The sequence below is a fragment of the Diaporthe citri genome, assembly GCF_014595645.1.
Source record: "Diaporthe citri strain NFHF-8-4 chromosome Unknown scaffold_9, whole genome shotgun sequence".
Classification (NCBI taxonomy): domain Eukaryota; kingdom Fungi; phylum Ascomycota; class Sordariomycetes; order Diaporthales; family Diaporthaceae; genus Diaporthe; species Diaporthe citri.
The window spans coordinates 655,920-671,104 of record NW_025064854.1 but is presented as its reverse complement, the minus strand read 5'-3'; the positions used below and the strand labels follow the sequence as shown (position 1 = coordinate 671,104).

General features: G+C 54.9%; 5 protein-coding genes across 5 annotated transcripts; 3 read left to right on the top strand and 2 right to left on the bottom strand.

Moving 5' to 3' along the window:
- Positions 1 to 2,391: 2,391 nt before the first annotated feature.
- On the top strand, positions 2,392 to 4,034 carry INS49_015325 (uncharacterized protein; the record flags this gene model as incomplete). Its single annotated transcript, XM_043176007.1, has 2 exons — positions 2,392 to 2,771; positions 2,996 to 4,034. The coding sequence occupies 2 exons, from the start codon at positions 2,392 to 2,394 to the stop codon at positions 4,032 to 4,034; spliced, it is 1,419 nt and encodes a 472-aa protein (XP_043019462.1).
- Positions 4,035 to 5,279: 1,245 nt separating this feature from the next.
- INS49_015324 (uncharacterized protein) lies at positions 5,280 to 6,688 on the bottom strand (the record flags this gene model as incomplete). Its single annotated transcript, XM_043176006.1, has 3 exons — positions 5,280 to 6,048; positions 6,127 to 6,557; positions 6,626 to 6,688. The coding sequence occupies 3 exons, from the start codon at positions 6,686 to 6,688 to the stop codon at positions 5,280 to 5,282; spliced, it is 1,263 nt and encodes a 420-aa protein (XP_043019461.1).
- A 1,097-nt stretch (positions 6,689 to 7,785) lies between these two features.
- INS49_015323 (uncharacterized protein) lies at positions 7,786 to 8,236 on the top strand (the record flags this gene model as incomplete). The annotated part of the gene is made up of 2 exons (XM_043176005.1): positions 7,786 to 8,058; positions 8,129 to 8,236. The coding sequence occupies 2 exons, from the start codon at positions 7,786 to 7,788 to the stop codon at positions 8,234 to 8,236; spliced, it is 381 nt and encodes a 126-aa protein (XP_043019460.1).
- A 1,436-nt stretch (positions 8,237 to 9,672) lies between these two features.
- Positions 9,673 to 10,838, top strand: INS49_015322 (uncharacterized protein; the record flags this gene model as incomplete). Its single annotated transcript, XM_043176004.1, has 2 exons — positions 9,673 to 10,107; positions 10,314 to 10,838. 2 exons carry the CDS (start codon positions 9,673 to 9,675, stop codon positions 10,836 to 10,838), a joined length of 960 nt encoding a protein of 319 aa, XP_043019459.1.
- A 1,210-nt stretch (positions 10,839 to 12,048) lies between these two features.
- On the bottom strand, positions 12,049 to 14,743 carry INS49_015321 (uncharacterized protein; the record flags this gene model as incomplete). The annotated part of the gene is made up of 6 exons (XM_043176003.1): positions 12,049 to 12,483; positions 12,545 to 12,862; positions 12,936 to 13,382; positions 13,434 to 13,517; positions 13,588 to 14,623; positions 14,736 to 14,743. 6 exons carry the CDS (start codon positions 14,741 to 14,743, stop codon positions 12,049 to 12,051), a joined length of 2,328 nt encoding a protein of 775 aa, XP_043019458.1.
- Positions 14,744 to 15,185: the final 442 nt, after the last annotated feature.

The window sequence follows — 15,185 nt, the reverse complement described above, 5'->3', positions numbered from 1 at the left end:
GCTGATCCCTGGCAGGCTTTGTGTTGTTACACGCATTAGGTCCAACGGTCGACCAACTCAACAATGGACCAACAATTTTGAAGAGAGCCAACGGGTAGAGGGGGGAACTGTGATCGCAATCAATTGTATTGAATTCTCATTGCCATCTGTCTAATTTCCCACGTGCCGGTGTCCCTTCGTTGTTTCGAGCAACCTGTAGTATCAACCTCTCCCTCTTTTTTCATCATGCAGACCCGCAGCAATGTAAACGTGTACACATTGCCGTCAGACCGAGTACCCAATCTGACGCGCATTGCAACGAGGGATGGTGGTTTGGTCGAGTCAAGCGAGACGCGTCAAACCCTGATGCGGGATTAGATGAGAGCGAGTACGCGAACCAAAGAAATAGGTAGCAAGCTCGAGATGAATTGCAAACCTACCCGAACTATTGGGAATAGTTAGCGTAATGTTCCAAATACTGTCGATCTCAGGGACACTTACGTTTGAGGCCATAGCTCGTGGATGAGTTGGGTGAATTCCCCGGTGCACTAGAGGCAGTCGGGCTCGCACAAGCAGGTCCTGTCGGTATTTGAGCAGCAGGGTCGTTGACGGAAACATCTGGCCCCGGAGAGGGGAACTTAGTATCAACTCCCTCCGTGTTCTTGCAGCCGTTGATGTTGGCGACGAAAATGCCAGGCCTGTCAACAAATGAGGTCGGCTGTGTCCCAGCCTGCCCACCTGAGATAGTAACAACAGCGCAGTTCATGTACATCTCCCTGTTTCCTATCTTGTTGAACCAGGTCCAGGCAAACACGGCTTGATCGGACGACGTTGTGTCAGAGGGGAGCGTGAAGGAAAACGAGCTGGATGCTGCACCACTGACTGGACAGCCACCCTCCCAGGAGTGAATGACATGGAAATTTGCCCCCGAATCTGTTGATATGGCAGCTTGACACGAACCTCCATCGTGTGTAGAGCCGCCTTCTAGTGTCAGGTTGTAAATCTGGCCTGCTATCCAGTTGGCGACCGGGGTTGCCTCCGATGTCCCTAGGAGTTTGAGGCTTCCCTTGCATGGGTAATCTGACCCGTCCTCGTTCAGAGGGTTTGTGAGAGAATAATCAATATCATTCCCGGAATATGGGTTGCCTTTGTACCGAAGAGCTGGCGGGTAAGCGAGAAGCATGTGAGAAAAAGCGCCTCCTGAGAGGCATACGATTGAAGACAGCAGTCTTACTGCGAACATCATGAAGCACAGAAATAAGAAATCTCGTTTCTTTCGCGATGAATGAACTGCGATGTGGTGAATGTGAGGAAGAGAAGCAGAGGAGAATTGAAGGTAGGACGGTCTACCCTCCAAACGAAGTTATAAGATCCCAAGGGAGCACAGCCATAGCAAGACGTGACAAACCGGAACTTTCAAAGCAGAAATTTGTCACCTCGGCCCTCCGGACTTCGTCTCCTGTGAGAGTAGACCATCACGTACAAATGTGCCGTTAGCTGTCATACAACGTCGGGAGACACCCGTCTCAGTATCACTTGTTGCCCTTGAGGACAGGCGAACGAGACCATCTTTCTCGCTGCAAATATATCCATATCCAGAAAACCGACATGTGTGACGTCTTCCAGCTTAGATTAGATCCAGGAATGCGTCAGATACGGTCTGACGGAACTGACATTGCAGCCAAATTTGGAGGGTGCTCATGTGTGCTGGCTCCAATACGGCAATACCAATCAACGGCAGCCACCCAGAACGAAACAGCCGGAGAACAAGGGAGTCAGTATCAAGCTTTTCGTAATAACGTGGCACCCCAAATGGTATCAAGCTCAATGGTGGTGTTAGGACCGGTAAATGGTGAGTTGAACATGTGGTCGCTGCTCAAGTGAGGGGGACCACTCCATGAGACGCGTAGAAGCATGCAGTCAGGTGGCTCACCATCGCACAAAGTGGCAGAACAAAATAAATTGTCCAGTTTCATTAGTTTCATAGGAAAAGCGGAGACTGAAGGGAGCATGTAGCCCATCTTCTTTGTGAAAGCTGGGAGGAGGTAGGCTGGCTCGCCGGGGCAGAACAAACTCCAGAGTGGGACGTGAACAACCCTCCATGAGTGTCATGCCGCTTTAAAGGCAGTGTATGGTACTGGATCTTTGTGATTGGAAATTCACGGCATCACAATAGAAATATGGCGAGACACGAAGACATTCTATGCAAGAGTAGTTCATTACGTGGTCCAAACCACATTAGGGATGACCTTGGTCGGAGGTATAGGTAGAGCAAAGGGGGTAAGCTAGGCACCCATGTGAGAAAGCTTGGGTCCCCACCTGCGCCACAGAAGGTACCACGGCTAGACTTAAAACGCCGCGAGGACTTCGTGCACGGTTCACTTTCTGCTCCGTTCATCAAGCTGCGCCACAATGGACTCCAATCGCATGGAGTTCCCAACTCTGGTGAAGGGTATCAACCCTCTCACCAGCCGTCTGGAGCAGCAGCAGCAACAACAACAACAACCATCTTCGCCCTCGCTCTCGCCCTCGCCCTCGTCCTCGTCCTCAACCCTCGTTCCCTCCGTCGCCTCCTCGGAGGCAATCTTCCCCTTCGAAATGGACGCGCCGTCCCCTATGGGCTCGGCCCCTGCTCCCGCCGTCGCCGCGGGCTCCTCGCTGTCTCCGCCGTCGGAGCAGCTCAAGAAGGCGAAGAAGAGAAAGGTCTTGCTCATGGGCAAGAGCGGCTCTGGAAAGAGCAGCATGAGAAGTATCATCTTCTCAAACTATCTTGCCGTTGACACCAGGCGTCTGTAAGCACTCCTCACTCACTTCTCACCGTGCCCCTCGCTTCATTCTCACCTCCTCAATCATTGCGCTCGCTCGTTTTCATTTCTCCTGCCATGAGCTATACGAGAGTCAGTCTTTCTTGACGTGGACCGTTGTTTGTTTCGCGTTTGTTTCGCGTTTCTGTCGAGCTTGCGTGTTGTGCCCCTCACTGGCGATGAAGTCGCTGCTGACCAAACGACTCACACAGCGGCGCGACGATCGACGTCGATCTGTCGCACGTCAAGTTCCTCGGCAACCTGACTCTGAACCTGTGGGACTGCGGAGGCCAGGAGGCCTTCATGGAGAACTACATCAACCAGCAGCGCGCGCACGTCTTCAGCCACGTCGGCGTGCTCATCTACGTCTTCGACATAGAGAGTCGCGACGTCGATCGCGATCTCGCTACTTACGTGTCCATCGTCTCCGCACTCGCCCAGTACTCCCCGGCCGCAAAGGTCTTCGTCCTGGTCCACAAGATGGACCTCATCATGCCGAACATGAAGGAGTCGGTCTTCAACGAGCGCGTCCGTCTCGTCCGCAACAAGACCTCCGAGGCCCTGCAGAATATCGCTGGCCTGGCTGGTCCCGCTCGACTCGACATCCAGCCGTTCGCGACGTCCATCTGGGACCAGTCTCTGTACAAGGCGTGGTCCTCCATCATTCATGACCTCATCCCCAACCTCGCCGTCATCGAGCAGGAGTTGGCCGCACTGGGTCGTGCCATCGAGGCCGAGGAGATCCTCCTGTACGAGCGCACCTCGTTTCTCGTCGTCTCATCCTGGAAGTCCGAGGAAGGCCAGCGAAACCCGCACAAGGACCGGGAAGAGAAACTCTCCAACTTCATGAAGACGTTCAAGAACCGACTCGCCATCTGGAGCGGCACCTCGCGCAACTCGGACCAGTTCAAGGAATTCCAGCTCAACCTCGGCGCCCTCTTCAGCTTCATCATCATGACCTTCACGACCAACACCTACATCCAGCTGGTCCTGCCGCCTGGCGAGGCCCGCTTCAACTCTGCGAGGCTCAACACGCGCATCGCGGCGTCGTACTTCGAGCGGCTTGACGCGCCTCCCGCGAAGGATGCTAAGGGCTCCGTCGCCGGTTCTGCTAAGGGCAGCGACTCTAAGGGACTCTCTGCGGCCATGGGCGGACTGGAAGTCAGCGGCGACGAGCAAGTGCACGCTCAGGACGACGAGCGCGACTTTGGCGCGCAGCCTGGCGGCCCATCTACTGCCCCTGCTGCCTGAGCACATTGCCGAGCACATTGCCGACCAGAATCACCCTATTCCCTCTGAAGTCTCTGCGACCATGAGGGCTGTACATCACTCACCCGCCCCGTTACGACGTGACGATCCTGAATGACCACACTAGATCGAATCGGATCACATTTCTTCTCATTGCATGGCGTGGCATTTCTCAGTTGACCGGAATTCCTACGATACCCCAGTGTTTGCCTCGTTGAGCATCCAACACGAAATCGGCGTTGAAGGATTCCCTGTTTCAGTATTTGCACAACACCCCCTCCCCAACCAAAAAGCCTCTTCTTGTCAGATGCGACCAGTTACGACTCATCGTATCGCCTTGCATCGCGACAGATGGACGACGATGACTCATCGCGGGCACCTCCGCGGTTTTCACAGGACTGCACATCCAATTCTCTTTTTCGGCTCTGCATCACCTCGCAAGTACCCCAAGACGGCGAACGGAGGAAAGATAGACAGAGAATGTACAGGTACAAACGGTTGGTTTTACAAGCTCCCAATCCGAGCTTTTACACTGCGGACGGACACACAGGCAGGCAGGCAGCCTCTGGATTCTAGTCACTAGGGTTTAATGAATCGAATCGTCCGTTCGTCTTTCAACATTGCGCTTGTTTCTATTGAGCAAGCTTGACGTTGGACTTTGGCATGTTCTTGCGTGAATGAGTTGCCGTTTCGTGGGGCAGCGCTCGATGAGTTGGCCCAACTTAGACAGCTGCAGCCAACGTAGGCTCAAGGGTAGCAAGAAATGTAGTTGACCAGGACAGTTCGTCCGTTGTATCTGTGGTCAAGAGCGGAACGGCTTTTGCTTCCCGCGGTATGACGCCACGAAATTGTAGTCATCAATGACTTTCCACATGATCTCAAGATGCATCAATTGTTGTGTTGAACGGAGAAATATTGGGAAACACTGGGCCAGTACTTGGAGTGACGGCCCCTCCAAGACCTCGTAAATGGCGAGCAGCACGTCCTCATGGAGTCAAGTAGACAACAACACGGCTCTACGAGGGGCAAATTTAAAGTAGTAAAAAAGAAGACGGCCAGATTATTAAGAATGGATCCAGTAGTGAGAGATTGTGCTCAAGGCAAGTCCAAGGCAGCATCTCTCTTCTCAGTCCTCGGTGTCTATTAGACAGTCTATGGAACCGTGCCAAAGTTTTCACGCCATAACGCCGACCTTGCTCGTCATGCTGCTTTTTGCCGCCTTCACTCCTTACTCTGAGCCAACACAACCTAAGCCCACTTGACCACGGCAATACCACCCCGCTTGAAAGCGTCGACCTCCTCCAACTTCTGGCTGTGGTCTGTGTACTCCTTGCTCGGGAAGGTCGACTGGACGATGAAGGCACGACTGCGGGTCTCAGCCGACGCACTGCGGGCGAACTGGTAGAGGTCGCCAATCGTGTGTGTCAGGTTGAAGCGGGCGGGCAGTCTTGAGCCGTCAGGCATCTGGAAGCGGATAGCAACACTTGGCTGGCTGCTGTCGACATCTGCGACCGGGGCAGGGGCAGCAGCAGGCGCACTGCTTGCAGCAGGAGCTGTGGCCGTCTGCACGGAGGCGGATGCCGCGTTGCCGTCACCGGGAACTGGGCTTCCCAGCCGGCGTCCCTGTCCTCCAAAGGGCTTGTAGATGCGTGGGAGCTGGTGCCAGTCCTCCTCGTGCTGCTGGAGGCGCACGTCACAACGCTGGCCATGCTCCACTTCCATCAAGTGAAGGGGTGCGCGGCCTGTGCGGATCATCTGCAGGTCCATGGCGTGCTCGGGGTCGTCGTAGCGGCGCAGAGGGCCGTCTTCGATAGAAAAGCCGTCGCGCCACAGGTGAAGAGTGCGCGTCACCACGGGAAGCTCCTCACTGCCGCGGGCAGGAGCACGCGAGCTTGACGGGTCGGGAATGGTTCGAGAGTCGGTGCCCTCGCCGCCAACCGTGGTGCCGGCGCCTCGGAAGTTGGACGACTGGGATGGACCGGGGGCGTCTTCCTCACTGGGGGCACGCTTCGCGTTTCTATATGCTTCCTGTCAGCTTCTCGCTCTTAGTTCAAGAGAATGAAGAGGCCACGCAATGGAGAGGTCCGAAACGTACGCCTTCGCCTTTGCGAGAATGTCCTTGATGACGTTCTGGGGGTCTGCGGGGTTTCGACCAGGGTCTTGAACAGCAAGGCCGGACTTCTCACCACCAGCAAACAAATCTCTGGGTCCTCTGCGATCAGCCAGGTCGTCCTCCTCTTCGTCATCATCGTCATCATCGTGATCGTGACCACCTCCACCTCCAAGGGAGCTCAAAGTCGCCAGACCCTTCTTCTTAGCGGGTTTCTTCGAGGCAGAACTGGAGGAGGGAAGGGCGGATTGAGGGGCGGGTCGGCCGTCGAGAGTTCTGGGGCCGCTGTACGCGGGTTCTGGTGCAGGCTGGGAGGAACTGCCGGCGCCACCAGCAGCCTCATCCTCGTCGTCGGCGAAAAAGGAACCAACGGCAGCGGAAATGTTCCAACTGCTGGCCTCGAGATACTCCGCGGCCTGTTCGCAGTTAGAGGGTCGATCTCCATGTGCTTCTCCAGTCCAGCCAAAAAACGTTGAGTACATACCCGATCGGCACTGGCACCGGTGAGCTCGCAGAACTGCATGACGAGGTCGTCGTGATCTGCCATGATTGCTGATTTCGGTGGCTGGTTAGGAGTAAGGCCTGCTCTGATGCTTTCACACAAGGTCGCTGTGTCGAAGCGAGGTGTGTTGCTATGTGTGGCTTTGCAACTCTGGGTGTGCCTGAGCAGGGCTTGAGGTTTGAGAATTACACAGGGGTAGGTTTGTCACAAGTCTGAAAGCTTGTGAAAGCTGAGGAGGATGGGAAATAAGTTGCCTCCCGATGTAAGGGAAAGTTCCAGAGGCCCTGCAGGCAGCTGGAGTCTTGACCAGCACCACCCCGCGATCGTCCCCAAACTCGCACCTGTCCCGGCAGGCACCCCGCTATGACGAAGCTTCCAAGCTGCCTAAGTGGCCAAGTGCCTAGGTAAAATGACAGGGTAGTCTGGTACCTGAATACAATGGCTAGCACATCCTGTTTACAAACGCACGGAGTTATGAACCAGAAGGAGATCAGTTACGAATTTCACTTGTTTGGCATATGAGAGACACCTATGGCTCCTATGAAGGGTGTATCTCATCAAAATTGGTCCTCACAGGAGATGTAACAGGAAGCTTAGGGACCAGCTGAGCAGGTACCTGGGTACCTAGGTAGATAGAGACCACACTTGGAGATGCTCTCTCCATCTTTCGCTCGCTCATTGCTCTGAAGCAACACAGCAGCAAATAAAATGCTGCCACACCCAGAACTTGCCACGTTAGTGTGGAACACTATCAGAACATCAAAATCATAAGGAAGATATTGAACCGTCGTACACTTCCGTTTCCCGTCCCATTCCGTCGTGGCTACCAGCAGTAGCTATCTAGGGACACGGCGGGTTACATGGTCGGGAGCTAGGGCCAGGTCCCCATCGGAGCTCACTGGCTGTCAAGCGTCACACGCCCCCCAGTCCCCCAGAACGCCTAGCTGCCGGCCCGCTACACCATTCCAAGGTCGGCCGACTGAGTGCGTGGAATCACCGACACCGACGACACCGCTTGCCCTCCTGGATCTTAGGTCCCAGATCACCCTTGCCCACATCACAAACCAGCAACAGCTGCAGCCAATCTCGCCATTGGCATCCTCGCTATAGCATTGCTACACTCGAAGAGTCCTGCCCACGCAATGGCGTCAGAAGAACCCTCAAACCCGATGGCCGAGTCCGGCGTCACCATCCGCTCCGACAGCGAGCAGTACTCAGCAGGCGAGGACATCTCCACGTCGCCACCGTCCTCCAACTCTCCCCCGCTTGTCCTGTACCAGCCGCCGACCCTGTTTGGCATCATACGCGGCGCCGCGATCAACCTGTTCCTGCCGTTCATCAACGGTATGATGCTCGGTTTTGGCGAGCTTTTTGCACACGAGGCAGCTTTCAGGTTAGGATGGAGCGGCACAAGGGTATGTAGATGGATGTGATCCTCCTCCGTTCGGTTGAGCGGCCATGACTAACAGGATACCCTTCGCGCAGGTCTTCCCCCTGTCGAGGCGGCAACAACACCCCGCTGGCCCTGGCATCGAAGTGCGTGACAGGCCCAAGACGCAGCCCGACCTGGACGACCTCACCAGCCTGGAGTGACTAGCAGATCACCAAGACAGCTTCAACCCGAAGGCTTAGCTGGCGGGCCGCCGAGGCTCAGAGCCTGGCCCCCTCGAGCCGGACGGGACGCGTGGTGAGCAAGTTTTGGGCCTGCAAGAGCGGCGGCACTTCGGCTTGGCTGTTGTGGCGGCGGGAGCGGCAACGGCAAGACCTAGACGAAAATGTAAAGAAGCAGAGATGGTCATCATATCTATCGTGCGAGAAGGGTCTCGAGGATCTCGATTCGTTGTACATACGCTTCGAACTGTCAAGCGTGGCGGAGGATATACCTGATGGCTTGCGGCGATTTGCCTTAGTCCAGCTTTGCATATCCAACAGACCGAGAGGTCTACATATAGACGCGAATGATCAATCCAGTCCAGAATACCAGCCGGGACCTCCAGCAGACCATGCACTTCTAGGGCAGTGCTCGTCGTTCGTTGCCCATGAAGCCCGGCCAAGAACGAGGCGCAGGCGTTGCATTCACCATCACCGCAGGGAAAACTCTATTCACCGTAGCAAAATTCTAAAAGTCCTCTTTTCTGTTGCATGAATTACAGCTACGCAGGCAACTCAATAGGTGCCAGAAGCAGTACAGCTCGGCGTCCGTCACGGAGTTCTGTTAGAGCTCCCAATCGCTCGCCCGCTACCTAGTGCTTCATATGACAATGCAATGCTGATGGCACGCCAGATGACTGGATCGTTGCATCGAACATACACTTATGTGAGATCTCTTGCTTTTCCCTTGGCCGACCAGTCTTTTGGAGAACGGATGCCAATGAAGTGTAATAGTGTTGGTTGATACCAAGACGGCCAAGTACCCCGGTACCTAGCACTCGACCCCAAGGTTGGAAGCTCCCTCATTGCCGGCCGGGAACCAGGTGCCGGCCTGGGCCCGACATCTAAAATTTAACGAGCATCACCGGTCGCGATCCTAACGAGCGACACATGCTCACCAGAGTTCGACAGAGCTCCAGCGATAGCCATGATTCCAAGTAAGGGTTTCGTGCGGGTCAGCCCTGGCCTTGCATTTCAAAATCCAGTGCGTGCGGCCAAGCATCCCTCATCCATGACGGCGCAAATGGAGAGCTGACCATTGCATGTGCAGATATTCTCCAGAGCTCCGGGTCGCTCAATACCGCGACAGGCCAGAACAGCCGCAAGCACAAGGCAATTTGGAACGAGTCTCAAGGCCAATGGCAGGCCCTTCCATGGCGCGTATCCAGCCAGCATCTCCTCCCAGGGCAGAATAGGAGCCGCCGCCATCCTTTCCTCCCAATAATCCATCCTCCTCTCGTCGACTCGACAGGCGCGCTTCGCTTCCACTGGCTCTGCCCCTTCACCCGCAGAGTCAGCCGCTTCCTCGCCGTCCTTTTCAGAGCCCTATTCTTCCCCTTCCGAGTTCCCCTCCGACTTCTCCTCACTCTCGGATCTCGATGGCGCATCTCTCCTCAACACCCCCGAAACGATCGGCTATCTGCACAACCTTGGCCTTGACTGGCTGGGGCCCGACCGCCATGAGCCAATGGTTCATCGAGCATCTTCACATATGGGGTGGCCTCCCATGGTGGGCCTCCATCGTCGGTTTCGCAGTCATCGTGCGTCTCGTCCTGGCCCAGCCCGCCCTGGTCGCCCAGCAGGAGAGCGTCAAGATGAACAAGATGCGCAAGGACCCGGTCTTCAACTCGCTTCAGGAGAAGTGGGTGATGGCTCTTGCTGGCGGTAATGCCATGCCCCACGCCGAGCTGATGCAGCTGCGGCTCCAGATGAGCCTCGTGCGCGAGCGCTACGGCGTCAAGGCCTGGAAAATGTTCATGCCAATGCTGCAGGCGCCCATAGCCTTCGGCATGTTTAGGCTGACAACCGGCATGGTTTCGCTGCCTGTGCCAGGTCTCGACACTGCTGGAACACTTTGGTTCACAGACTTGACTGTTGCGGACCCCTACATGATCCTGCCGCTTGTGAGCTCTGTCATGATGTATCTCAGCATGAAGGCAAGTCCAGGGTCCTCCTTTCCTCGCCTCTTGGGACACATATGAGCCAGCTCCATCAAACTAACACAATCTTCCTGTGACAGCGCGCGATTCCATATATGAACCCGCAACAAGCAGCCTTCATGAAAGTCACGCCGTGGATCCTCGGCCCACTCGGCTTCTTCATCACGTGGAAGATGGGCGCCGCCGTGCAGCTATACTTTGCCGCCACCGCCATCCTCCAATTCGCTCAGACAACCTTCTTCCACGTCACCTGGATCCGTAAGGCCGCTGGTCTCCCACCCCTGGAGGAGATGAAGCAAAACGCGAGCGGCGGTCCAGCCGGACCCCGTGTCAGCCCGTTCGCCAACAGCGGAGGGATCCAGTACCAGGTGCCCCGCACTATCAACACCACTGCCACGGAGAGCACTCCTGAGTCGGACAACCCCATCCAGGCTTTCAAGGGCGCATGGTCTGGCCTTCAGGACAAGCTGAAGAAGCGGAACGAGACAAATGCGCAGAAGGACACGAAGAGGGACGCCGACCAGTATGAGAAGACGAGGATTCAGGAGGAGCACGAGCAGTACTTGAGGCGGCGAGAGGCGGCTAGAAGGAACGAGTGGAAATGATCGTCTCAAAAAGTGGCATTAGACCCAAAGCACGATAGTCCTGGGAGGCAGTGACAAGGTCCCCAGAGGTGATAGCAAGTCAGAATCCCACCCCTGGTTACCTGCGGCTCTTAATCCAGAGAAGGAGGATTTGGCAGCAGCCCAGAGTATCGGGAAAATACTTCATACATGTAGAACACCAAACTTCAAAATCTATGTAAAACACGGCAGGCATTCAAGACGATGTACGGGAATGGGCCTCGGAGTCTATATGGAAAACTTCTCGCTCCTGCAATAATCCCAAGTTGGCAAATTCAATATTGCCTCATATCGCCACTCGACATTTAACATGAACTGTCTTTGTGGGCTGTCCCTCGACTTGGAAAGATTCCGCGATATCAGGTGATGGAAAAGGGCTGGAAGACGGGCATCTGGTAGACGCAGACTGATTTCAAAGGAAGGAAAACAAAGACTAAGGTGGTACTTGCACCTGGACAATGTATGTACTGCATCTGAAGAGGCAACTAAAGAAAGAAATGATCTCAGAGCAGATCATCCTAGACAGGAAGTTAAAAGTGAACCATGATATAACATGATATCAGGTCTTGCCCTAAAAGACCTCTCAGGAAAATGCTATCCCAGGGGGGTTCATCTGAAGTATAGAATGGCGGCTATCCTACCCAAAGGTTCAAGACTATTACCACATGAGGTTTGACTATTCCATGGGAGGGTATTCCATAAGAGGGTATCCCATAGGATGGTGTCCCAAAGGAGGCTATCCCATAGCAAGTTATCCCACAGGTGAGCATCCCGTAGCTGGTTACCCTACAGCTGGTTATCCAATAGGAGGATATCTCAGAGGAAGACATCCTGAATCATGTCTATTCCCTTGGCCAGTACAGTCTACCGTCCTTGTGAGTAGCTGTCTTCCACCACATTTGTAGTCTTCAAGCTTTTTGTTCTTCCTTGCCCCAGTGTCACAGAGACCAGGCTAATAAATATGAGCCTCCTGCTGAACACACCTCCAGGCAGGGCTGGTTTTGTTATCTAGCCCAGAGACCTGCGGGTACATGCTCAAGTGTTTCTTCACCGCGAATATCATATAGAACATCGGTTACCATAGTTCAGGAAGCATTTGCTAGTAGATTGTATAATCGTTACTATCTTGTCATGTTGATCTGATTTCTCCTATGACTTACTTCGAATAAAGTAGAAGGGTATATTCGATTAATCAGGGCACAAAGTAAGCCGGAACCTCGTTACCCTGCGCGCCTTGTATGGGTGCAGGTGGCCAGTCGGGATCCTCCTCCCACGCCGTCTCAAAAGTGTACTCGCCACTGCCCACCTTTTCGTCCACGCCACTCAACACAACTCGGGCTTCACCATTAGGCGGAACAGTGACATTCGTGATCATCCTTGAGCCTTCGATCTTCCAGGTGACGGAATAAGGTCCGTATGGGGAGTCAAACGACGTGTGAGCATGACGGATCGTTCCGCCTGGCCTCGGGGAGACCAGAGCGGCCTTCCAACCGGGCGAGGCAGGACTCAAGCCCCCGACCGTCCTGTGCAGGAAGTTACACACGGAGCCAAGGGCGTAGTGGTTAAACGAAGTCATCTGTCCCGGATTAATGGCGCTGTCAGGTAGCATCGAGTTCCAACGCTCCCACTGTGAACGAGATTTGATTAGCCAAATTCTTGGGGAAAGTCTCGAGACTGTGTAAACTCACGATAGTCGTCGCGCCCATCCCCACGGGATACAGCCAGCTGGGGCAATCACGCTCCTGCAGCATTCTATACGCGTGGCCGAGCATGCCATGGTCGGCGAGCACCTGCAGGATCACGGGCGTGCCAGCAAAGCGGGTGGTGATCTCGAACGCCTCCCACCGGACCACCCAGTCGAGCCTCGCCCTGGCGGTCTGGGCCTGCTCTTCTGTGCCGAACAGGTCGAAGAGCAAGGCGAGAGCGTAGGCGGCCTGCGTGTCACACGCCAGGCGGCCCGTTTTCGTGACGTACTCGGCACGGAACTTCTCAGTCATCTCTTCTGCCTTGTTGGCGTAGGAAGTGGCGGCGTCAGCCTTGCCTGGGTGTCGTGGCGATTTCTGCGGCAAGCCTCGTCACGTGGATCAGGTAGGCGTTGGCAATCAGGAAGGGACCGGTCGGGCTGTGGCCTGGGAGCTGAGGTGGTGATCGAGGATCCAGCCAGTCGCCATACTGGGGGGTGGTGCCTGCGTAAAAGCCTTGTTCGTTGCGAGGGACGCCATGTTCGAGCCACAGCCTCATGCTCTCCCATTGCCTTTCCAGTATTGCTCTATCGCCGGAGGAGTTGTACAGGTCCCACGGGGTTATGACAGAGCAATCGGCCCAGACGGCCATCGGTCGGCTTTCAGGGTGCCTTGGTGGGATCGGAATCTTTGGGACAATCACGGGCACTACGCCTCCCATTTCTCTTTGGTCCCCTTCCAGATCTTGCAGCCACTCGCCAAGAAAGGCAGCAGTATCAAAGAGGTAACTCGCGGTTGGAGCGAACACCTGAATGTCGCCTGTCCAGCCTAGCCGTTCATCACGCTGTGGGCAGTCAGTTGGGACTGAGACAAAATTACCTCGCATTGACCAGACGGTGTTCTGATGAAGCTGGTTAATGGAGGCATGCGAACAAGTGAAAGTGCCTGTACGACGAAGATCAGAGGAGATGACGATGGCCTTGAAATCAGATAAGGAGAGTTATGTGTCAGTGGATTGAACGCAGTGTCTCGAGTAAGAAGTGACGTACCTGAAGCCGTACCATGAGAATCTTGATTCGTAACCCTTTGTCTTTCCTCCAAGGTGAACGGTATTCTCGGCCCTGGCTGTTCTCAATCTCGAGGACTTCTGCGTGCCTGACCACAACTGTATCACCGCTCTTTCCAGGTATATCGACCAGTATCTTCAACCAGCCAACAAGGTTCTGTCCAAAATCCAGCACCTTCTTTCCTTTTGGTGTGATGATGAGTTCAATGGACTCTATCTCCATGACCCGCCTCACTGGGACAGCGTCGGGGGCGATGAGCTCTGCAGAAGGGAAGCCAACGTCTTCCACCGGGCCTTTCGGGGATGCCGAGGACGTGGGGGAGGGATCATCCAAAGCCGAATCAAATATCTCACCGTTGTAGATTTCCGCCCCCAGGATAGGACCTCCAAGCCACTCCCAGGAGCTTTCAGTGGCACACACGACCTGGCCATCGACTTCCAGCTGACCGAGGAAGCTCAATCGGTCACCCCAGATATTGGAAACCCCTGGCCGCCCAAGCCTCCCTGCATACCAGCCCTCGGCGATGTAGGCTCCAACAACATTTTCGCCGTCTACCAGATACGATGATATATCGTATGTCTGGTAGTGCAGACGGTGCTTATAGGACTGCCAGCCCGGTGCGAGAAGCTGGCCGCCAACTACCCTGCCGTTGATTTCCACTTGGTAAATACCGTGCGCGGTGGCATAAAGCCTCGCGGAGCCACCTTTTGGGCAGTAAAATGACTTCCTCACGCGGAATGGCCGCTTGGGCTCGTCCCTGGCTTGAACGGGTCCAGAGATGAGCCTCGCCACCCATCCCGAGCGTTCCAGGAGAGCAGCTTCTATAACCAGGGGTGCCCAGTTGGTGCGCGAGCCATCTCTACCCGCGGCGCACACCTTGACGTGGACCACTTCGCGGGATGGCAGTGGCAAGGTTGGCCATGGCACGAGAACAGACTCGGAAGAAGTGACGTTGAAGGTTTCCTCCTGTCCGTTGCGGGAGATGGCCAGCGTGTACGAAGCCTGAACCCATCCCTTCCTAGGTTAGGAACACTATTAGCTGAGACTTCACATGCGATCTTGGTGAGGCTTAATTACGCCGTAGTAGATTCGAATCGCCTAGAGATTCTGGGACGACTGTGAAAGATTACAAAACCATTGTGGTGATGCTCCGCGCTGACAGCTGCGATCCGAACATACATATCTTGGAACGTATTGTCAGGACCTGTCCTGATATCACTGAGTGAGAGTGGCACTCTGAAACATCATATATCCGAGAGTTCAAGACACACCAACTCGCTCAAGTCCAGTAGGCAGTCAACGTTTGAATGACTTCAAACTGCTATAACAGCTGGTCACTCTGCTGTAGCTCTCCAGGGTGTAAGGCAGGGATCTTGGCAGTAGATGGCACATTTTGGAGTCCTTCGGTGGAGACATGTCCCGAGTTACTAGTTTGCCTCCCTGGTCCTTTACGTATCTCAGGGGCAGTTCGTGAGGAGTAGTAGTATGCAAAGCCAGTCGCTGGGCACTATAGGGAGCCAAGTCCGGTTAACCCCAGCTTTCCCCAGGTTTTGGAGATTAACGTCGACCTACTCGCTTTC